General features: G+C 42.4%; 1 protein-coding gene across 2 annotated transcripts in view; it reads left to right on the top strand.

The window, feature by feature from the left end:
- The window catches only part of heatr5b (HEAT repeat containing 5B), an 89,387-nt gene that overhangs the window by 19,594 nt on the left and 47,687 nt on the right, over nt 1-22,106 (top strand). For both annotated transcript variants that reach the window (XM_078399091.1, XM_078399090.1), the window contains exons 5-14: nt 2,226-2,375; nt 2,853-3,024; nt 5,512-5,669; nt 7,600-7,849; nt 8,690-8,845; nt 10,123-10,373; nt 12,833-12,944; nt 13,753-13,905; nt 15,131-15,230; nt 20,125-20,234. In XM_078399091.1, the coding sequence (XP_078255217.1) occupies nt 2,226-2,375; nt 2,853-3,024; nt 5,512-5,669; nt 7,600-7,849; nt 8,690-8,845; nt 10,123-10,373; nt 12,833-12,944; nt 13,753-13,905; nt 15,131-15,230; nt 20,125-20,234 (1,612 nt within the window). The remainder of the gene's footprint in view (nt 1-2,225; nt 2,376-2,852; nt 3,025-5,511; nt 5,670-7,599; nt 7,850-8,689; nt 8,846-10,122; nt 10,374-12,832; nt 12,945-13,752; nt 13,906-15,130; nt 15,231-20,124; nt 20,235-22,106) is intronic.

Raw genomic sequence — 22,106 nt, 5'->3', positions numbered from 1 at the left:
TTTCTAGAGCCACCTCCTTAAGTACCCTGGGATGCAGACCATCAGGCCCTGGGGATTTATCAGCCTTCAGTCCCATCAGTCTACCCAAAACCATTTCCTGCCTAATGTGGATTTCCTTCAGTTCCTCCATCACCTTAGGTTCTCCGGCCCCTAGAACATTTGGGAGATTGTGTGTATCTTCCTCAGTGAAGACAGATCCAAAGTAACGGTTTAACTCGTCTGCCATTTCTTTGTTCCCCATAATAAATTCCCCTGCTTCTGTCTTCAAGGGACCCACATTTGCCTTGACTATTTTTTTCCTCTTCACGTACCTAAAAAAACTTTTGCTATCCTCCTTTATATTATTGGCTAGTTTACCCTCGTACCTCATCTTTTCTCCCTGTATTGCCTTTTTAGTTAACTTTTGTTGCTCTTTAAAAGAGTCCCAATCCTCTGTCTTCCCACACTTCTTTGCTATGTTATACTTCCTCTCCTTAATTTTTATGCTGTCCCTGACTTCCCTTGTCAGCCACAGGTGTCTCTTACTCCCCTTAGAGTCTTTCCACCTCTTTGGAATAAATTGATCCTGCAACCTCTGCATTATTCCCAGGAATACCTGCCATTGCTGTTCTACCGTCTTCCCTGCTAGGGCCTCCTTCCAGCATTTACTCCAGCATTTTGTGAATAAATACCTTCGATTTGTACCAGCATCTGCAGTTATTTTCTTATAGTGGGGTAACGTCACTGAAGGTTGCACAGGACAGACTGTCACCTGGAGCAAGACACAAAATGTTGGAGTAACTCGGCGAGACAGGGAGCAGCCCTGGAGAGAAGGAATGGGTGACGTTTCAGGTCGAGGCCCTTCTTCAGACTGATGTCAGGGGGGTGGGGGTGAGATACATAGATAAAGAAGTGTAAAGTGTGAAAATAGGACAAAGGGAATGGAGATCAAGGAAAATGTAGAATAGATCATTGTTAGCTGGGAGAAGGTAACAACAAAGCAAACAGAGATAAAATGTAATCAGAGACAGTAAGGCTGGTCAGAAAACTGGAAAGGGGAGGGATGGAGAGAGAGGGAAAGCATGGGCTACTTGAAGTTAGAGAAGCCAATGTTCATACTGCTGCCCAAGGGAGTGTAAGCTGCCCAAGTGAAATATGAGGTGCTGTTCCTCCTATTTGGGCTGGGCCTCACCATGACAATTAAGGAGGCCCAGAACAGAAAGGTCAGTGTGGGAATGGGAGGGGGAGTTAAAGTGTTTTGCAACCGGGAGATCCCAAGTCAGCTACAGACTTGCCCTTGTTTGCTTGATCAGTAACCTACAGAGAACCTAGATGATGTGGTGTGCTTTTCCCTACACCTGTCTAAACATGTTTGTCCCATGCGTTTATAGATTGAGCTTTCTCCACCAGCTACTCCCCTTTCTTCCTTCCCACCAATGCCAGCAGTTTACTCCTGGACAGCCAGGGAACTGAATCCCTGCCTATCTGTAACAGAAGGTCTTCAGTCTCATTATCAGTAAAACTGCAAATGCTGGAGGTACTTGGAAGGTCAGATAACAAAAAGGGGCTAATCGCCAGGTCCAAAAGGGACTTTCATACAGCTATGAAATGTAAAATGTAAAATATTGTTTTATTTAACCTCTCCAACAATGCGACACTTCCTCAGCACTGCACCGGTCGAGCTACTGCCCCAATACGAGCCGGGTTCTCTCCTGACCTTGGATAGTGTCTGCGTGGAGTTTGCACATTCTCCCTGTGACTGCATGGGGTTCATCTTAGTGTCTCAGTTTTCTCTCACATTTCAAATGCACGTGGATTGGTGATTATTTAATGGCTATACATTGGTCATAATATTTAGATTTGTGGCAGAATGAGAGCAGAATAAAATGGGATTAGTGTAAATGTGTGCTGGATGCATGGTTCAGACTAGGTGGGCCAAAGGGACTGACTCCATACTGTGTATGACTCCAATAGACATGATTCCAGAAGAAGTTTTAAGCTATAGTCATGGCTTGTATTTTGTTTTTTAACTTGTAGTAAATTTCCACTGAAAGTCTCCATTGTAAATGAAGGGATGGGGTTTTACAATGCCACACAAATATTCGGATGGTATCCGTCACTTTAAATTGAAGGTTCAATGTTGTCCTAGTCCAGCCTACTTTTGTGAAGGATGCACATGGTGTTACACGCAGGGGTCAACACAATAAGGGGTCTGCTGCTTTCTGAAGTCTCTGTGTTTTGACCAGTCTCAGGGCCGCAGTGAAGTTCTGCTGAGTCTACAGAAGGTGTTAAATGGTTTGGGAGGTGCAGCTGCTTCCTGCCATCGAGACATTTACAAACATGCACGTTCTGGCCTGACTGACCGATCCATGGCTGTACGGTGTGCCGCAGCCAAGGTAAGGAGTGAATTTCTTTCTCATTTTCACAACGCTCAAAATTCTACGCATTGAATGTTCTTGGCATAAAGAATTATGTCAGCAAGCTTACGCACTGGATGGTCTTAAAAACTAAGAGAAATGATCAATTGGTTGACAGGAATATTGACCAGGTCACTCGAAGAACTCCCTGAATCTTTTTGAATAGATTTGTTGGAAGTCTTGTCAGTCATAGAGGCCTTTCTGGTCCAAAATTGTGAAAACATCAATGATGAAGGGTATGGTGGAAGTGTTTGATTGGATTGTGAGCTCAAGTCTCTGGAGTTGGACGAAGCTGTAACCCACTAACTTGGGCAAAACTATTCACTGAGCTGGAGCTGACACCTGATTGTGTCCACCTTGCTGGACAGGTTCCATTGTGGAAATGTGGCTATTGGCTTTTTGCTGTGTAATCCTAATAACATTGCCCATTCATAAAGCGATCTGTTTGTACCCTAGTGCCTCCTGGAATTGCAAAAGGAATCAGTCTTCATGTGGACCACAGAACTGGAAAACCTGGCTACTCTCTGCTTCAAGGGCCTGGAGGGATCTAATTATGCAGTCCGTGTGGCGGTATCCAAGTTACTTGGAACTGTCATGGCAACAGCTCTGACACCTAAACATGCAGCAGGTGCGAGTTACAGAAAATGTTGTCAAGTCAAGTCAAGTCAATTTTATTTGTATAGCACATTTAAAAACAACCCACGTTGACCAAAGTGCTGCACATCTGATTAGGAAAAAAAAGAAACATACAGTGGCAGGCAGCCAAACACAACGGCGCGGCCATCTTGAACAAAATGTTTAACTAAAGCAGAATGGTGTCCCGCGGCCGCGCTGCACCGGGCGATGGAAGGCCCCGCGGCTGAGCCGCACCGGGCGCTGTTCAGTCCCGTTGTGCCATCGCATACCCAAAATAAAATGATTTCAAAGATTTGCAAAATTATGCAGCATCGCAAGAGACGGAGGAAGCAGATTGAGAAGTAACAGAGGCGGGAAAATATTGGAAAGGAAAAATGTGCAGTACTGTGGGGAAAGAAGTGAGGTTGGAGGAATTACAGTAATTGGATATGACAGCTAGCATTAGCACAGCTTCCTATGTAGCATGAGTCTGGGGGCGGAGAGGAATATTATATGGAATGTGAAATGGAAGCTGAACTCTAAGCTTATGGGTGTTTTGGGCAGCATTCTGAAAACTGATTTATAAGCATCTCTGAATACATTCAATAATCTTGGTGCCTTATATTTTCAAAAATTCTGGAAGTAGTGATCTTTCTCTAAAAAACTGTTTCTGCTTATGCTACTTTATATTTTGTAATTTGGGTATTGCAGTTTAAAAAAAAAAAAGATGCAGGCAGAAAGATAAAAAATATATATTGTATTCAGTAGGGCCAGCATTTATAGCCCATTCTTAATTGCCCTTGGGAAGGTGATACTGAGCTTCCACTTTGAACCAGTGCAATTCTTCTGATGAGGGTACTCTTTCAGTGCTGTTGTGGATAGAGGTCCAGGGTTTAGATTCCACAGCAATGGAGGAACAGTGATGCATTTCCAAGCAATATGTTGTGTGACTTGCAGGAATCTGCAAGTAACGGTGAAGACTATTGGATTAACCTGTGGAGTAACTGGTGCATTTTATAGATGGTACAATATTGTGCGGTTAGAGGGAATGAATATTCAGGTTACTGAATGTAATGTCGATCACAAGTTGCTTTGTCCTGGATGGAGTCGAGCTTTTCGCGTCTTGTTGGAGCTGCATCTATCCTTGCACGTGGAGAGTATTCTATTGCACCACTATTGACTGGTTGATGGTGGAAAGGCTTTAGCATATGAGAAGATGAGCCATTTGCTATAGGACATCTACCTTATACATTAACAGTCAGTGTTTCAGTCTGCATTTTCTTTACAATTTCTCTCCCAACACCTTCCCTTTCCAGTAGTTTGTGTGTCAGGCTTCCTTTGTTCCCTTTATTTGTTCCCTTTCATGCCCAACTGGTAATTGGAGTTAAGCCATACAGCTGATGAAATGTTGGAATATATATGGGGTACATGGCAAAACACAAAGCACTAGAAGAACTCACGCAGGCAGAGAAATAGGGAGGTGACATTTTGGGTTGGGACACTTCTTCAGAATCAGTCTTTTGCTAAAGCTTCCAGCATATGCAGTTCCTTGTGTCTCCTCGGGTACCTTTGAAGTGTGTTCTGCACTTTTGAGTGAATGCCTATTCCTCAGCCAGCTTGAAAATTTCTGAACAACTTGGCATCTTAGAAGTCTTTATTTCCCATGGCACAGCTGTTTTTGTACAATTCACCTTTTTGAGGTTAGATTATCATCTTGTCTCGGAAAACCATGGTGGTTTAATGCCTGTTGCTACGACCTCTATTGCAATGAAACATTTTAACATCAGGTTATAGTTTTCTATGCCAGTGTAATTTGTCATCTATATCAATGATTTTGGGATGAGAATGTACAAGCACAGTTAATATCTTTGCAGATGCCAATAAAATAGGTGGCGTCGTTAATAGTGAAGAATGTTAGTAAGAATTATAGTGGAGTATTGATCAGCTGGGTAAGTGGGCTGAGGAATGGCAAATAGGTTTAAATTGAAGAAGTGTGAGGTGTTCCATTTTGGCAAGTCAAACCAGGGTAGGACTTTCACAAGGGAATGATTGGGCTCTTGGGTAGTATTGTAGAACAGGTGGACCTAGGAGTACAAGTATATAGTTCTCTGAAAGTAACGTCACGGGTAGATGGGAAGGTGAAAAAGGCTTTTGGCTTCTATCAGTCATAGTCATAGATCACGGAAACATGCTCTTCGGCCCAGCTCGCCCCTGCTGACCAAGATGCCCCCTCCAAACTAGTCCCATTTATTCACATGGTTCACCTCAATCATTCCATGTGGTGATGAATTCCATATCCCATCTCTCTGAATAAAGTAGTTTCCTAAATTTTCTGTTGCATAAATGTGATCATCTTATTTACAAACTTTTGTTTTGATGTTCCTGCACAGAAACATCTTCTCAATATCTGTCCTATGAAATCCTTTCACATACTTGCACACTTCTATCGGATCACTCGTCAATTTTCCTGATAGCTTGTCTTTATTTTAACTTGATTCAGTGATGCGGCAGAATGTGAAGCGTGCCACCTTGGACGAGGTATTGGAGTTAATGGCGACTGGATTTCTGCGCGGGGGCTCTGGATTCTTGCGGAGTGGCGGAGAGATGCTGAAAGGTGGGGGATCTGTCAACCGCGAAGTTCGAGTTGGTGTTACACAGGTAAGTACCTGGCGCTGTAGGCGCAGTACATCTTGGAATCAAGGAAAGTTGAGAGTTAATGGAAGAGCATCTTAGACCAGTCTAGAACTTAATCCTTTGACTCAGCACGGTGGCGCAATGGTAGAGTTGCTGCCTTACAGCGCCAGAGATCTGTATTCAATCCTGACTACGGGTGCTGTCTGTTTGGAGTTTGTACTTTCTTCCCGTGATCTGCGTGGGTTTTCTCTGGGAGCTCCAGTTTCCTCTCGCACTCCAAAGACATACAGGTTTGTAGGTTAATTGGCTTGGTAAATTGTAAAATGTCCCTAGTGTGTGTAGGATAGTCTTAGTTTGTGGGGATCGCTGGTAGGCGCGGACTCGGTGGGCTGAAGGGCCTGTTTCCGTGCTGTATCTCTAAACTAAACTAAAGAGTGTTATAACTAGAATCATAGCATCAATAATATAGTTCAATTCAGTGCTCCTATCATTGCCCACTTCCATGTTCTGCCTCTATCCATCTTCTCTTTGGGAACTGCTTACATGGCGTTGCCCATCATTCTGGCCTACTCTGTTTCACACTCTACAGAACTACATGAAGGAAAGCAAAGATTTTTCAAGGCTGAGTGTGACTTGCCAAGGGCAGTGAATTAGGTGGCTATTGCCTAACCTGCTTATTTTTTTCCAGCAGTTTCTGCTTTTATTTCAGATTTACATAATCTGGAAGGTGTTTCTAGTTTATCCTTTTTTTTGCACTGCACTATGCTCTTACTCGACAAATTTGTTCTATAGTCTAGTGGTCTTTCTTTCGTAACCTATAGCCTCTCATTTTGTTTGAGAATTTGGTGATGGCCTATAGTCCACTGTTCTACTCATTCCCTCTGGGTACCCTGTCAACTCCTCCTCCATCCCCACCATAAATATCCTGAGTTTAGAAAGTTCAAATCTATTCCTGTCCACTTTAGCTCCTGAACAATAACTGACCTCTAATCAAAATTAACGATGCACTGTTAATAGAAATGGAAGTGTCCCCCCCACAACCCAGCCGTCATTTGAACCTCTTTCCTTTTTCAGTGGATGCAAATAATCTGGTTAAATTCCATGCAGAACAAAATGCAGGAAGAGTAACTGAAGCTAGCTTGTTCTAACCTCTGGAGTTTATTATTGCTACAGTCTTCATTTCTAATAATGGGTGTCAGCATGATTTTAACAATTAATGGTGAATTCCTGTAAGTTTTTGTTTAAATCATTCAGGTGCCAACCAATGAAATAGTAAACATTCTCAGCAGGTTCAGCAGCAGAAGTGATTAACAATGAATATACACATTACTGAAATATTCACCATCAGTAATTCCTTTCAACCAAAAATCCTTTTTCCATAATATCAGTATTTGTTTTAAATGGAAGCAAATTAAATCATGTTTACATTGTGAATTTATTATAATCTGCTGGAGCTGCTTGAAAAAGCAATGGATATATGATCCATAATAATTTTCACAGTAGCAATTTGTGGGGTTACGGAGAAAAGATAAACTGAATAGTTCTTTCCAATAACAATTACTGAGACAATGGGTCAACTGACCTTCTTGTGTGCTGTCTGATTCTTTAGTTTCATAAGCCCCTCTCCTCACTGAAAAACCGTGCTTGTCTACATCAGATGTTTGTGATATCTTTCCATGATTCAGTTAAGACAAAGCAATTGTTGTGCACGAGAATGTGACGTAGAGAGGAATTATTGATGTATTTTCATAACTTGTCTCTGGCCACTGGCTCCAGTAGGTATAACTACATTGGATTTACTGCTGCCACTGTCCTGTTATGAGCAGTAGCCTTTAATGTGTTTCGCTGGTAAAGCCAGTTAGTTCCTGTTCCTCCATGTTAACGGAGGGATGCAGCTGGGGCAGTCAGAATAGAATGTTATCGTGATCTCTGTTTTTGCATCCCTCTGTTTTAGGCATATGTTGTTTTTGTCACCACTCTCAGAGGGCAGTGGCTGGAACGTAATTTTGCCATCTTCCTTACCCATGTGCTGGAGCTCGTCTCACATCCAAGGGCTACCCAAAGCCACGTGGAAGCAGTTTATTCTCGGCGCTGCGTCTCCTTCATCCTTCGGGCGACAGTGGGCAGCCTGTTGGGTGAGAAATCACAGATTGCAGCTGCAAAGGAGATCTGCCAGGCTATTGCCAAACAGATGAAGGCAGTGGGTAAGAGGAACACATTAAATAGATATTGGATCTTCTATCCCGGTGACATTTGCCCTACTTGCGTAATGATTTTCCATAGGAAATGACTATGCCAGCCCTTTGGAAGAGTTGTTAAAATAGTTCACGCTTCTGCTCTTTTCCTTGAATATCTCCTTTTTGAACTCGCTCTGCTGTTTCAACATTTGTTTTTTGCAATAGGATGATGTTGAGATTTAGTTTGACCTCTTAATGGTCTTTAAATGGTTTGTGTACCTTTAATGGAGCTCATGACTTCTGGAATCCAGCATGGTCGCTCCAGGCAGCAGCTATTTAGTTGGCAGCTGTGCTGTAAGCTAACCTGTTTTATTTCCTACCTCTGACACCATCTACAAGTTTAATGAGGTGGCATACTACTGTGTATTTGTCAATTTGGTGTAGGCAGCTATTTTCATATGAATGAGTGAGTTTCTTATTATTGTGGTTGATCAGCATCTCAGTGGTTATCAAAACCTTTTTAAAAAAAACTAGACCAAGTTGGGCCCAAACCTCTCCTGCATTGGTGCAGCACCCTCTACTCCCCCCTCGCCCCTCCCCCCGGTTTCCTTCCACATCCCAAAAGACGTGTGGGTTTTTAAGGCTAATTGGCCCTTGTCAGTTGTCCAAAGTGTGTAGGGAGTGGGAAAGTGTGAAAGGGTGATCGATGGTCATTGTGGACTAGGTATGCCGAAGGGCCTGTTTCCACGCTGTATCTCTAAACTAATGTTCAACATACATTTCTGTTTTGTTATGGGGAGCACAGATGTTTGGAATGTGCGTCCATTGTAATTATCCTGAGTCAGTGCATTGTTTGTGTTGCGACAGAGTCTGTGATGAACGATGCCAATAACGACAATAAGTCAGGAGCAGCTGATGTGTCTGCGAGCCAGCACGCGATGGTGTGTGCCCTGCAGGAACTTGGCAGCCTGGTCCAGAGCCTGAGTGCCACTGCCTCTCCTCTTCTCCAGGAACCTTCCATTGGTATGTGGTCAGGTAGTTAACCAGCATCTGCAGTTTTTTTCCCATACATAGCTAACAGACTTGGTGGAGGAGGTAAAGATTGCATTGCATAGCACCTCTGATATGGTCAAATGTGTAAGCAAACTTATGAGAAATAAACCCAAAATGCTGGAGTAACTCAGCAGTTCATGCAGCATCTCTAGAGAAAAAGAATAGGTGATGTTTCGGGTCGAGACCCTTCATCAGACCTCTTCTGAGAAATAAATGTTTGCATTTATGTCGTGCCTTTCACAATTTCAGGAAATCTCAAATTAGTTCATAGCCAATTAAATACTTTTGAAATAAAGTTACTATGGTTAGATAGAAAGCAAGGCGGCCATTATAAAGGGCTGATTTCAACTATAGGAGAAAGACATGATACTAAGACCACCCAAGAGCAAGATGGACAGGGAAAGGGGTCTGGCCTTGACAGATTCAGATGCACCAAGTCAGCAGCCAAGATCTGAAGCTTAGGCTGGGACAGACACCAGAAAGTGTATGTGGATTGGGCATATGGGGAGGGGTCAGAATAATGGGTTGCACAGAGGGAAATCAGGTTACTGGAGGGGGAGTGTTGAAGCCTAGCCTCATATCTGATCCAAGAATGAATCAGATTCTGCCACAGGATTTTAATGAATTTGAGTTTTAAAAAGTGCCTTGAAGGAAAAGAAAAGCTGGAGCTCAAGAGCTTGATGCCTCAATAGCTGAAAATTTGGATTTCACGAAAATGGTGAAATGCAAAATGGTGATGGTCCACAGACTTGAATGTGTAAGAATTTAGCTTGTGACTTGTCCATGAGGTGACTGGTTCAGTGACTATTTCTACCGTTTGTACTGCAGCAGAACTCTTTGCATCACTGAATAAACTGAAGTAAGACCAAGAGCAGGAGAGATTTGTTTAAAGTTGACAAAAATTGGTGCGGACCAAATGATGATGTTACAAAAAAAGGCTACATCAAGTATCAAGTAGCTTTTATTGTCATTCAAAATGAATTGAACAAAATTGTCGTTACCATGCAGTCACAAACAATAAAGAACACAAGACACACAACCACACAAGTTTAACACAGACAACCATCACAGTATTTCCTCCAGGCACACCCTCACTGTGATGGAAGGCAAAGAAAAGTCTTATATCCTCCTCCATCCTCTCCCGCGGTCAGGCAGTCAAACTGCTGCCTCGATGCTGTATAATTTAATACAGATCCAGAAAATGTTTGGATGGATTCTTAAGTGGAAATGTTTTTCTCTCATGAAAGGTCTTCTGGAGACGGTGACGTCCGTACTGCTGCATCCCAGCATGGCAGCCAGGCTGGGTGCGGCCTGGTGCCTGCGCTGTGTGGCTGTTGCCTTGCCCTACCAGCTGACTCCACTGCTGGATCGGTGTGCAGAGTGCATCAACAATCTGAAGACATCGCCAGAAGCTGTCACCGGATACAGCTTTGCAATGGCAGCGTTGCTGGGCAGCGTGCACCAGTGCCCCCTCGGAACTTCACACTCCAAAGGAAAGGTAAAGGGGAGAACTGTCATTTAACCTGTCCTTTCCTCTGCCTCCGAATACCCAAGACTACTTTTGAATGTGTTCTTTGTTGTAATGTTAGAAATGTGACCGCCAAATGCACATCAAGGTCTCAAATGGCCACGTGACAACTACCATAATCTGTTTCTGATGATGTATGAGAAGGAACTGCAGATGCTGGTTTACAATGAAGATAGACACAAAATGCTGGAGTAACTCAGCGGGTCAGGCAGCATCTCTGGAGAGAAGGAATTGATGATGTTTCAGGTTGAGACCCTTCACCCTTCAAGTCTCCACACAAAACATCACCTATTCCTTTTCTCCAGAGATGCTGCCTGACCCGCTGAGTTACTCCAGCATTTCGTGTCTGTTGCTAATGATGTTGGTTGAGGAATAAAATTCGGCCAGGACAGCAAGGAATATATCCCTGTTCTAGCGCAGCGTGCTCTTTAACATCCACCTGGTGGGGAGGGGCTGGCCATTGGGGCATCTAGCCACAGGGGGTTCGAAACAGTGCCCGTTCTGGCAGACGGCTCCTACAAAGTACAGCGCCCATTTCTGAGTTACAGCCACTGCAGTGTACTTCATTATCACTTGGCTGGACAGGAACAGGTCCACTAAGTCTTCATGCACACTCAGATGTCGCAGCTGAGACATGTGACCATTGTGTGCCTCTCAGCGATGGCTGGCCAGGTAAGACTAGGAGTAATTGGGGACTAGGGGAGGTGGGCTACTGTGAAATGACACTACATTTCCACATAAATCTCATCCTGCTCGAATGTCCCATTAAAATTTTTTTTTTTTAATAATCGCCATTCAAAAGGACCTCAAACTAATGTTTAGCATTAAATTTTGAATTTCTGGCAACGTGCAGGCTGCATCTGGTTACGCACATCAGCCCCATGGGATACCCACCATGTCCCAGGCTAATCTGACTTTTTATTTACACCAGTATTTATTTATTTTTTTGATTGGTCCGTTTGTCGTTTAGTTCTTTAAATTTTATTACCGATGAGATTTGAACAGGGCTGCTTTAAGTACTGCCTTTGTGAGAATACTGGGGTCTGCAGGTTGAAAGAGATCAATTAAAGGGAGGGAAGATTATTCTCAACCTTGTTTACTGTTCTGAGGCATCAGAGTGATGTGCAAATCCTAGACTAACCTGCTTTCTGCCACAATTCTCAGAACCCAGAAAATTAACTTTTGCTTCATTTAAAGTTTTAGTTTTTGTATCTAGTCTTATTTAATGATTAATCCAATCAGGAAAGACATGTGATAAGCGTTTGATGCCACTGGGCCTCTACTTGCTAGAGTTTAGAAGGGTGAGGGGGACCTCATTGAAAGTTTCCAAATAGTGAAAGGCTTGGGTAGAGTGGATGTGGAGAGAATGATCAGCCATGATCACATTGAATGGCGGTGCTGGCTCGAAGGGCCGAATGGCCTACTCCTGTACCTATTGTCTATTGATTGTTATTATATGATGATGATAATATGATGATGTTTCAACTAACGGGAGAGTCGAGGACCAGTGGCCAGAAAAGGACGTACCTTTAGAAAGGAGATTAATTTCTTTAATGAGAGGTTGGTGAATATGCAAAATTCATTGCCACAGATGTCTGTGGAGGCTAAGTTAATGGGTATTTTTAAGGTGCAGATTGACAGATTTTTGATTAGTAAACATGTCAGGGGTTATGGGGAGAAGGCAGGAGAATGGGGTTGAATGGGAAAGATAGATCAGCCATGATAGAATGGCAGAGAAGACTTGAAAGGCCGAATGGCCTAATTCTGCTCCTATAAATTGTGAAAACACAATTCAGTAAAAGAGGAGTAAGGAGGGTCACTACAGTGTTAGTTTACTTTGGTTTGCTGATAACACAAGATGCTATTTGTTCCATCGTGCCTGTTGCCCTCAGTTTTCATCTGATTCTTCTCCATTGCTTGAAAATCTTTTCTTTATCAAATGTTTTTACATTAAATTAACTTCCAGCTCCCCTTCATGTGCTACATCCCATATCAAGACAACTGGTGGCCTTAAACCAAAATGTTCATCTTCTTTCTGGCTCTATTATCAAGCACCTTAATGGAGCCCGTAGAAATAAAGAACTGCAGATGCTGGTCAGTACACAAAAGGACATTAAGTGGTGGAGTAACTCAGCAGCTCAGGCAGCATCTCTGGAGAACATGGATAGGTGTTGTTTTGGGTCGAGACCCTTCTTCAGACCATAGTTCAGCCACTTCTGGCTCCTGACTGACCCAACCTGCCATCCTCTTCAAAGATCATATCAAAAACGCTTTGTAGTTTTGAGCAGCTCTTCCTTTAATCTTCTCTTCCATAGGAGAACCATCCTAGTTCCTTTCGTCCCTCCACACCTCTAAAACAGTCTTGCATTTATTTTTGGTGTTACGGTTCTCTGGTGAGAGTTGGTTTACTCCATTCTCTATCCCTGCAGATGGTGGTGAGCATTGCAGAGGACCTGCTCCGCACAGCATCTCAGAACAGTCGCTTGTCGCTCCAACGCACACAAGCCGGGTGGCTTCTCCTGGGAGCACTGATGAGTCTAGGTTTGTATGCAGCGATCCTCAGAGTTTGTGCAGTGGTGAGAAAAGCATTGCCACTTCTTTTGCCAGATCACCAATCCGTCCTCTTATTGAAAAGATTTTAACAGGAAAGAAACCATTTCTCAGCCGTTGTTCTTTTCTGCAAGGTGTTGGTTTCGGCGATAGCAGCTTTGGTTCAAGTGTAACACAATTGGGTTTAGCATCGTAACCCCCCATATCTCAGAATGGGATGCTTTCCCTTCTCCAGCGTTGATCATCTATGTGCCAGCCTCAAGTGAGGATGTTTTATCAGCTGCGCCATGCAATTTCCCCCCCCCCCCCCACACCACAAGGTTTGTTAAATGCTTGCTGAGGGATGGCTTTGACATGGTTTAAGTTATCCCAAGCGCAGGTGTATTCAGAATGTTGGATGTACTGTGTAGTATCTTCTTGGAGGGGAGCAGGGCTTGTGGAACACCATTTTCTCCACCAGTAGCCTTGACTCTTCTCAAGAACTTGGGTCAGTTGCTGCAGTGCATATTGTTGGCCTTGAGTATTACCTGAAAATCAGTAGTATATGACCCAAGAACATATTTGAAGTTCTCCAGCGATGAATCGATTCTATTAATTCATAGCTCATTAGATCTGCTACAGGCTGTATTACTATCTGGGAATTTTTGCATGAAAGGTTTGATAAATAGGTACCACTTGACTGCACGAACATTTGGGATGCAGGCCTGAAGTTGTTTTGGGCTCGTCGAGCAGCTGACAAATAATTGTCGGGTTGTGAGCTTCAACATCGAGCTGAAGTGGCTTTTTTGACTTATTTCAGGTCCTTCTGTCGTTCGTTATCATCTCCCCAAGATGCTGCTGCTGTGGCGCAATGTGTTCCCACGTTCCTTGAAAGAGCTCGAGGCAGAGAAGGCGCGAGGGGATTCCTTCACGTGGCAAGTGACCCTGGAGGGCCGAGCTGGTGCTTTGTGTGGTAAGGGCTGCCTTCAAACACAATAGTCCTCTTCCTGGGATGACGATTTGTATGTAAGAAAGCAGCGCAGCTTCCAATGGGGTTCTCAAGAAGATATATTTTAGCAGCAATATCATTGGCGAGGAAGTTCACTTCTGCACCAGATTCCTTTCATGTTGAAAAAACTTCTATTATTCAGTAAATTTCACATCTCCAAGAACCTAAAAACCCTTTATAATCAGCAAAATATTTTATTTGATGCATGTAACGTAGGAAACATGCCATTCTACATACACATAGCAAGGCCTGCAAAGAGAAATGAGATGAAAGAGATTTTATTTTGGATAATGTTAAGTGAGGGGAAATTAAACTTTGTTCAGTGTTAATCTTTTGCATATGAATATGATTGTGTCCTAAATTTACAAAGCATGCAGTATTTTGTAGAATCTAAAATATTAAAGCAGGCCATTTGTCCCAGTTGCTCTAAGTCAAAGTTTATATTTATAGAAGCCTCTTCTAGTCGGCCACTAGGGGCATCAAACCTTCCCTTAAATACATCAGCGTTTTCTGCTTCACCTCTTCATGTGACAGTAGTTTTCCATTCTCTGGGGAATGATGATTGACAAAGATGAAGACCCGAAGAGATGATAATTAATTCTGTTTTTGGTTGCTAGTTGATCATCCTTCAGCCTTGCAGTTACTTTCCATGGCCACGGGTTGGTTTCCCTTTCCAAACACCTCCAGGTGTGGAGTGGGCACTTGAACACACTATATGAGGGGTGGTGGTGTTCAATACTTTTAACAGAGCTGGGCAGGAAGGCGTTTCGAAGTCTGAAGAGTCCCAAGCCAAAAGGTCACCTATCCATGTGGAGGAAGGAACTGCAGATGTTGGTTTATACCGAAGATAGACACAAAATGCTGGAGTAACGCAGGGGGGTCAGGCAGCATCTCTGGGGGGAAAGGAATAGGTGAATTTGGGTCGGAACCCTTCGTCAGACTGTTCCGACCCAAAACTTCACCTATTCATTTACTCCAGAAATGCTGCTTGACCAGTTGAGTAACGTCATCTATCCATGTTCTCCAGAGATGCTGCCTGACCCACTGAGTTAGTCTGGCACTTTGTGTCTATTCTTCCACGGTGTTTAGAAGTTTGAGGTTTGTGTGTGTGTGTATACTTGTTGGGGGGTGGGGAGATACATGGGATGAATATGTCTTTAAAAAGCAAAATCTTGCTCTTTCCTTGCAGCCATGAGGAGCTTTGTTGCTCATTGTCCTGAACTTCTCACCGACGATGTGATTCGCAGAATAATGACCCCGATAGAATGCGCCATGCTAATGTTGTCTCAGTGAGTACTACTCAGATGTCCCCCAACATCTGGGACAAGTCCTAGTACAATTAAATATATTTAAATGGCTTGAAGACAGAGAGGAACAGTTTAGTGTGAGGCTTCCATGATGCAGACAATACTGCATTTTGTATTGAGGTAGACATAGACTTAATTAATCTAGCAGTATAGAAACATTTATCCAAAAGCAATCAAATGATGGAATTCATTGATAGGAAAAGCTTAACGACCAATATCCTTATTTTGAGAAGATGATTTTGAATGGGATGAGGCAGATGTTGATGACAGCAAATTGTTCCAAACAGTTTCTTTGTAATCATACAGACAATGGATGATAAAAATAAATAGTTTAGCTTCTTAAAGGACCAGTATGCATTTCCAAAGGGTAAAAATTCATTTTGTTAAATTAAATAACCATCTTCAACAGAGAAGAGGGGAGAGGTAACATAAACCTAAAAGAAGGAGCATAAGAAAGTGCAAAGAATATTGTGAACCTAGGAGGATGAGAAAATTAGCAAAGGAAGACCTAAAAGGTGGTGAGATTAGTCAACTGAGAACATGGAAAGACATTTGTGAGGAACTTCAAGATTAAACGTCAAGGTCTTGTGTTATTCGAAAAGGGATAAAGGGAGGCAGATGCTGATGCTTTAGCAGTAATCTTCCACAATGTTGTTGATTAAGGAATTATTCTTATAGGTTAGAAAATTAGAAATGTGACCATCATTTATGAAAGATGAGAAGTAAACCAGAAATTTATAGACTTATTAATATAATGTCTTGTAACAAAGATCTTGGAATGTATAAATATTGATCACTGGTGAATTTTGAACTCATTAGTGGGAGGCAATATGGATTTTTAAAAGCTATGTCCAAAAGTTCAATTGAATGTTTTGAAGAATCAAATGAAAAAGTGAATGGCGGAAGGTCTGTGACTGCAGTTGAAGTAGACTTCTGGCAGGCACTCTAAAGAAATGGTTATGACCTGGTTAGGAGATTGGAAAGGTGAAATATGCTGCTTGAAGGAATAGGAATATATTTGAGTTGGAACAAAGGGATCAAAGGAAACAAAAAGGACCCCCCCCCCCCCAATCTCCCAGATGGAACTGTAAAATGCCAGGTATAGAAGGCAGTGGAAATGAGCATAACCGTACAGATTTACGGACAAACCCAGCAAAAACTGACGGATGGATTTCAGCATGAGTGGTAAGTCTATGATATCTCCTCTACACCTCTCCCTCTCTTCTTAAATGCTGAGGCGAAGGTTGCTCCCTTTGACGATGCAAGAACCATTCTAGAATGCGAGGACCCAAAAAATTATGAATCTGAGAATTAACCAAATGACTGAGCAAGATAGGAGACACCAAAATGAGAAATAAGGAAGAGACATAGAAATTAAATGTTTTGTGTTCATCATCACTTTATAATCAATAAGGCATATTTGTAACATAGTCACTCTGTAATGTGGACAATATTCCAGCTGGTGCATGAAAGATAAGCTGCAAAAAATAGCAAATGTGATATAATTAATTGTGGTGATTTAGGGCAACACAGTAACAGAGCTTGTAAGGCTGCAGCATTGTAAATCCAATGCTCTGCTTTCCTAACACAGCAAAAATGTTAATCTAGGTTAATTGACAACTGTAAAGTGTCTATAGTCTGCTTATGACTTGATGAATGAAACCTGTCAGAACTAGTGGAGAACAACCGAAGAATGGCAAAAGAGCAGAAAGAAATACTCAGAGCCTAACAGCGCGTAAACAGGCCCGTCGGCACAACTCATCCATGCTGACCAGGATACCCCTTCTAATGTAGTCCCATACCTTTCCTATCCATGTTCCTCCTCAAGAGTCTTTTGAATGTTCATTGATTCAATGATACTTTATTGTCAATGTACCTAGGTACAGTGAAATTCTTTGTTTTTGCATACAATGCACAAAGTACACAAAGAGTCACCACGTATCTGGTGCCAACAAAGTCACAAAGTACTCGCTCTAGTCCCGATGGTCCCTCTTTGTTCTTGTCGACCCCACCCACTGGGTCCCTCTTTGTTCTCGGTGGCAACCCCCCACCCACCGGGTCCCTGTTTGTTCTCAGCGGTTCAACCGCCTCTCCCCCTCTTATGGTTTGCCAGCTTCAGCCTTTGTGCCCCGAGAGCGAAATTTATTATGTTGCTATTGTACCTGCCTCAACTACCTACTCTGACAGCTCATTCCATATACCCAGCACTCTCTCAGTGAAAAAAGTTGCCCCTTAGATTCCTATTAAATCTTTCTCCTCTCACCGTACACCTTTGTCCTTTGGTTCTTAATTATCCTATCCTGGGATTAAGACTCCTTGCATTCATCCTATTTATTCCTCTCATGATATTATACGCCGATATAAGATCATCCTCAGCCTCCTGCACTCCATGGACTAAAGTCCTAGTTTGCCCTAATACCTTTGAGTCCTGGCAATATCCGCGTAAATTTTCTCTGTACTGTTTCCAGGTCAATTCACGAAACCTTAACACAATATTTCAAATGTGGCCTCGCCGACGTCTTATACAACGGTAACAGAGCATCCCAACTTATATACCCAATACCCTGACTGATGAAGGCCAATGTACCAAAATGTACCATTGTACCAAAAGCCATGTGACACCTTCAGGGAACTGTGCACTTGTACTCCTTGATCCCTCTGCTTTATAACACTCCCCAAGTGTCCACCATTCACTACAAACATTTTGCCCTGGTTTGACTGCCCAAAATGCAACACCTCACACTTATCTGCCTTGAACTCCATTAGCCATTCCTCAGCCCACTTGCCCAGCTGATCAAGATCCTGCTGTAATTTTTAATAAGCCTCTTCACTGTCTATGTTACCACCTACTTTAATGTTATCTCCCAACTTACTAATCCTGCCTTGCATGTTCTCATCTAAATTGTTGATATAAATCAAACAGGAATGAGCCCAGCATCGACCGTGAGGTGCACTTCTAGTCACAGGCCTGCAGTCTGAAAAAAACAACCTTCCACCACCATCCTCTGCTTCCTACCATGAAACCAGTTCTGCATCTAGACAACAAGCTCTCCCTGGATCCCATGCGATCGTACCTTCCAGAACAGTCTACCATGCAGAACCTTATCAAAGGCCGAAGTTTATATAGATAGTCTACGGCCTTATCCTCGTCAGCCTTCTTGGTTACTTATTCAAAAAATCTCCATCAAATTCACGAGACATTATCTCCCACGTACAAAACTATGTTGACTATCCCTAATCAAATTAACTTTAGAATAATTATCATATCATATCATATCATATCATATATATACAGCCGGAAACAGGCCTTTTCGGCCCTCCAAGTCCGTGCCGCCCAGTGATCCCCGTACATTAACACTATCCTACACCCACTAGGGACAATGTTTTACATCTACCCAGCCAATTAACCTACATACCTGTACGTCTTTGGAGTGTGGGAGGAAACCGAAGATCTCGGAGAAAACCCACGCAGGTCACGGGGAGAACGTACAAACTCCTTACAGTGCAGCACCCGTAGTCAAATTGGAGAAATTAGTAAATCGTCATGAACTGATAACTTCCATCTCAGTGTTTTGAAGGAGGGAGATTTTGGATACACCAGCTTTCATCAAAATTCCTCAGATTCTAGTATGTTCTTGCATGTTGAAAGGGAGCAACTTTTTCTCCACCACTGAGAAAAAGGAAGAGGTTCAAAGGGGAAACTATAGGCCAGTTATCTTGATGTGGGTGGAAGAGAAAATACATTAGCTAATTAATCTAGCCCAGAATATCTTTAGTATGTGGGAGGAAACTGGAATTCTCACCAAACATGCAGTCCTGGGAAGAATGTACAAACCACACAAAAAGCATCTGATTTTAGGGTCGAACATCAGTTCTGGAGCTGGAAGTGTTTAAAATGTAAGATAAGAAAAGTGGAATACTCCCTAAAAAGTTACTCCACACCAACTTAGTTCACATTAAGTTCACATAATTCACATCTAAATTCACATTTGAGAAAGATAGATTTTTACTCCCCAAATGTTTTGAGATGTGGGACCAAAACAGTTGGTGGGGTTAGGCTACCAATAAACTATGACCCCATTGAACGATAGAACAGGTTTGATGGGTTGAATGGCCTCCCATTTGTTGGAAACTTGCTAGATGGCTGCCATTGGTGGAGCGAAGGTAATGGGGTTTGCACTGGGTTGAAATTGCACAAAAGGTTTTGGATGGGTGATGGGACAGCTTGAAGGATATTGTAGTTGGGAGCAGTGCAAGGCCAAGGAGGGATTTAAACTTGGGGATGTACATGCTAAATGTTAGGCAGTGGAGGATTAGCAGTCAGTCTGCAGGTATATGGAGTGAGCTTTTTACTATGTTTAGACAGTAAGGTTTTGTATGAGGTGAGATTTGCACAGAGTTAAGAATGGGAGATATGTCCAAGAGACCATTGAAATATGGTGATGTTCCTGGGAGCTTGATGCCTAATGAGCTGAGGTAGATGCAGGTGAAGGGAGTGCCGGAGGTTTTCCTGGTGATTGAATGTGGGCTTAGACTCTTAACTTGGGATGAACAGATAACTGAGACTGTACAGTCTGAGACTACCAGGGAGGGAAATGGATTTGGCAATGAGGATGTGGAACTTGTGGAGTCAAGGATGTAATATACCAGCCAGTAATATACTAATAGTGGACATTATTTTCCATAGTACCCATTGAAGACCTTAGATAGTTTATGACCCCACAGAAGGTAAAATTAAAAGTCAACATGGAAATAGGTGGATTTTAAATCATTCTTGGGTTTTTAAAAGTAGGTACAAGCTAAAATCAATGTGGGATCCTGTAACATTCAGTGCAGCAAATTACCTTCTGGTAACCACTGGTTCTTTATTCTCCAGCATCCCATCAGTCATAAAGGCTTATGGAGCTCAGCTAAAGGCGAGTGCAGCAATGGTGCGTTTACGACTCTATGACATCCTGGCTCTACTGCCTCCAAAGACCTATGAAGGTACTAAAGTGTGATGTAATGTGGGTCATTCTGCCAGTTCAGATGGAGTTATTCAGACTAATCACACATCCCAGCGTTCAGTACTTATATGATGCTTCTGGTATTGTTCAAATGTGATGAGGGTTTTGCCTTTATAAACTGTTCTAGCTGTGAGCTCCTGATACCCAGCACATGAAAAATATTTCTGGAAATCCCCACTAATTCCTCTACTTGTTACCTTAATTTTAATGGTAAGTCCTTCCTTCTCATCCTGGCAAAACCCGTTGAAATTTTATACGTCAAATTAAATCTCTCTGCCTCGACTCATCCAAAAAAACAATCTCAACCCCACCACTTTAAACTGTTCTAGTCCTGGCAATGTCCTCGTAAATCAGTTCTGCAGTCATTGACTGTGACAGTGATGTCCAGGACTGTACAAGATATTCCAGCTATTGAGTGTTTTATTAGTTTCCAGCATGATCTTCCTGCTCATGTATTCTGTACCTTGACAAATACCTAGCGTATGACCTTATCAGTGTTCCTTTACACTGTTCGGTATCCTCCTCCTGCATGTCACTGTATCTTATTTGCCTTTCACAAAAGTGTCACTCCTCATTCCTGTGTATGGAAATTTCAGCTGAATTCTTGATAAGATTTCAAAATGTTTAAAAATTGCAGATGTTAGTAATCTGAATTAAACAGAAAATGTGGAAATGCTCAGCAAGTCCGGCAGCATCTGTGGAAAATTAAAAATAACATACGGTCTGACACCCTTGATTAGAACTAGAAAAGAGAGATAAAGCAGATAATTTTAGATAAACAAGTTGTAGAGAAGGGATGGGATGAATGGATTGGATAAAGGGAAATCTGTGATAGGTCAGAGCAGGAGTGGTCGGGGAATTAAACTGGCCAGCAACTGGAACCAATATTCATGATATTTCTCAAATATGCAGAAGACATGATTGTGAACACTAAATGCAGTACAAAGTACCAGTGATTTGCTGCTTCACCTGTTAAGATCCCTGGATGGTGCGAAGCGAAGCAGTAAAAAGAGACCATAGATTCTGGTTGCTTGGCATTTTAATTCTCCACCTTTCTCCCACTCTGAGCGATTTATGGCCTCCTACACTGTTACACATTTGGGCGTGTTGCAGCCTTCTGGCCTTGATACCAAATTCTTCAGTGTTTGGTAATCTTTGTTTGTATTAGAACTCACCATTTCTGCCTGTCAGCCATCAGTGCTTTTTGGCTCTGTTTTTCTTTCTCCATCAGTTTAGCCTGATCTGCTGGGCATGATCCACAGCCTTGTGATTAGCAACACATTACACAGACAAAGAATTGTAATGTGCCTCTAAATGCCACATTAAACATTTGATCTGATCTCATCTTAAGGCAGATATTCCCTTTGCTCTATACATCCTTCCTGTTATCTTTTCTGCAATTTAAAATTACTAATTTTATCTCTATTTCCCGGTTCTGAAGAAGGTTCTTGGACCTGAAATGTTAGCACTGTTACTCCTCACAGATGCTGTTTGACCCGCTGAGTGTTTTCAACATTTTCTTTTCTAATAAGATTTATTGATGATTCTTTTATTGAACGCATATGGTCTCGAAGTCCTCCACAAGGGTAAATCTTGACTACATCTGCTATGTCAGATCCCTTTAGTAATATCTTGGTGAGGTCAGCTTTCTCTCCATATTTTTAAAGAATAGAGACTATCTATTCTTCCATCTAATCACCCCATCTTCCCTAAACACTCTTTTTGACAGCTAGAAGCTCTAAATTCTGGTATCATCCTGTGAATCCATTTTGCTGCATTTGCTTCTATATCCTTTTCAGAATATGGAGACCAGAACTGTGGACTGTACCAACTAATCAAACCACAGAGGCAT

The sequence above is a fragment of the Rhinoraja longicauda genome, chromosome 5, assembly GCF_053455715.1.
Source record: "Rhinoraja longicauda isolate Sanriku21f chromosome 5, sRhiLon1.1, whole genome shotgun sequence".
Classification (NCBI taxonomy): domain Eukaryota; kingdom Metazoa; phylum Chordata; class Chondrichthyes; order Rajiformes; family Arhynchobatidae; genus Rhinoraja; species Rhinoraja longicauda.
This window is presented reverse-complemented; position numbering and strand designations above follow the sequence as displayed.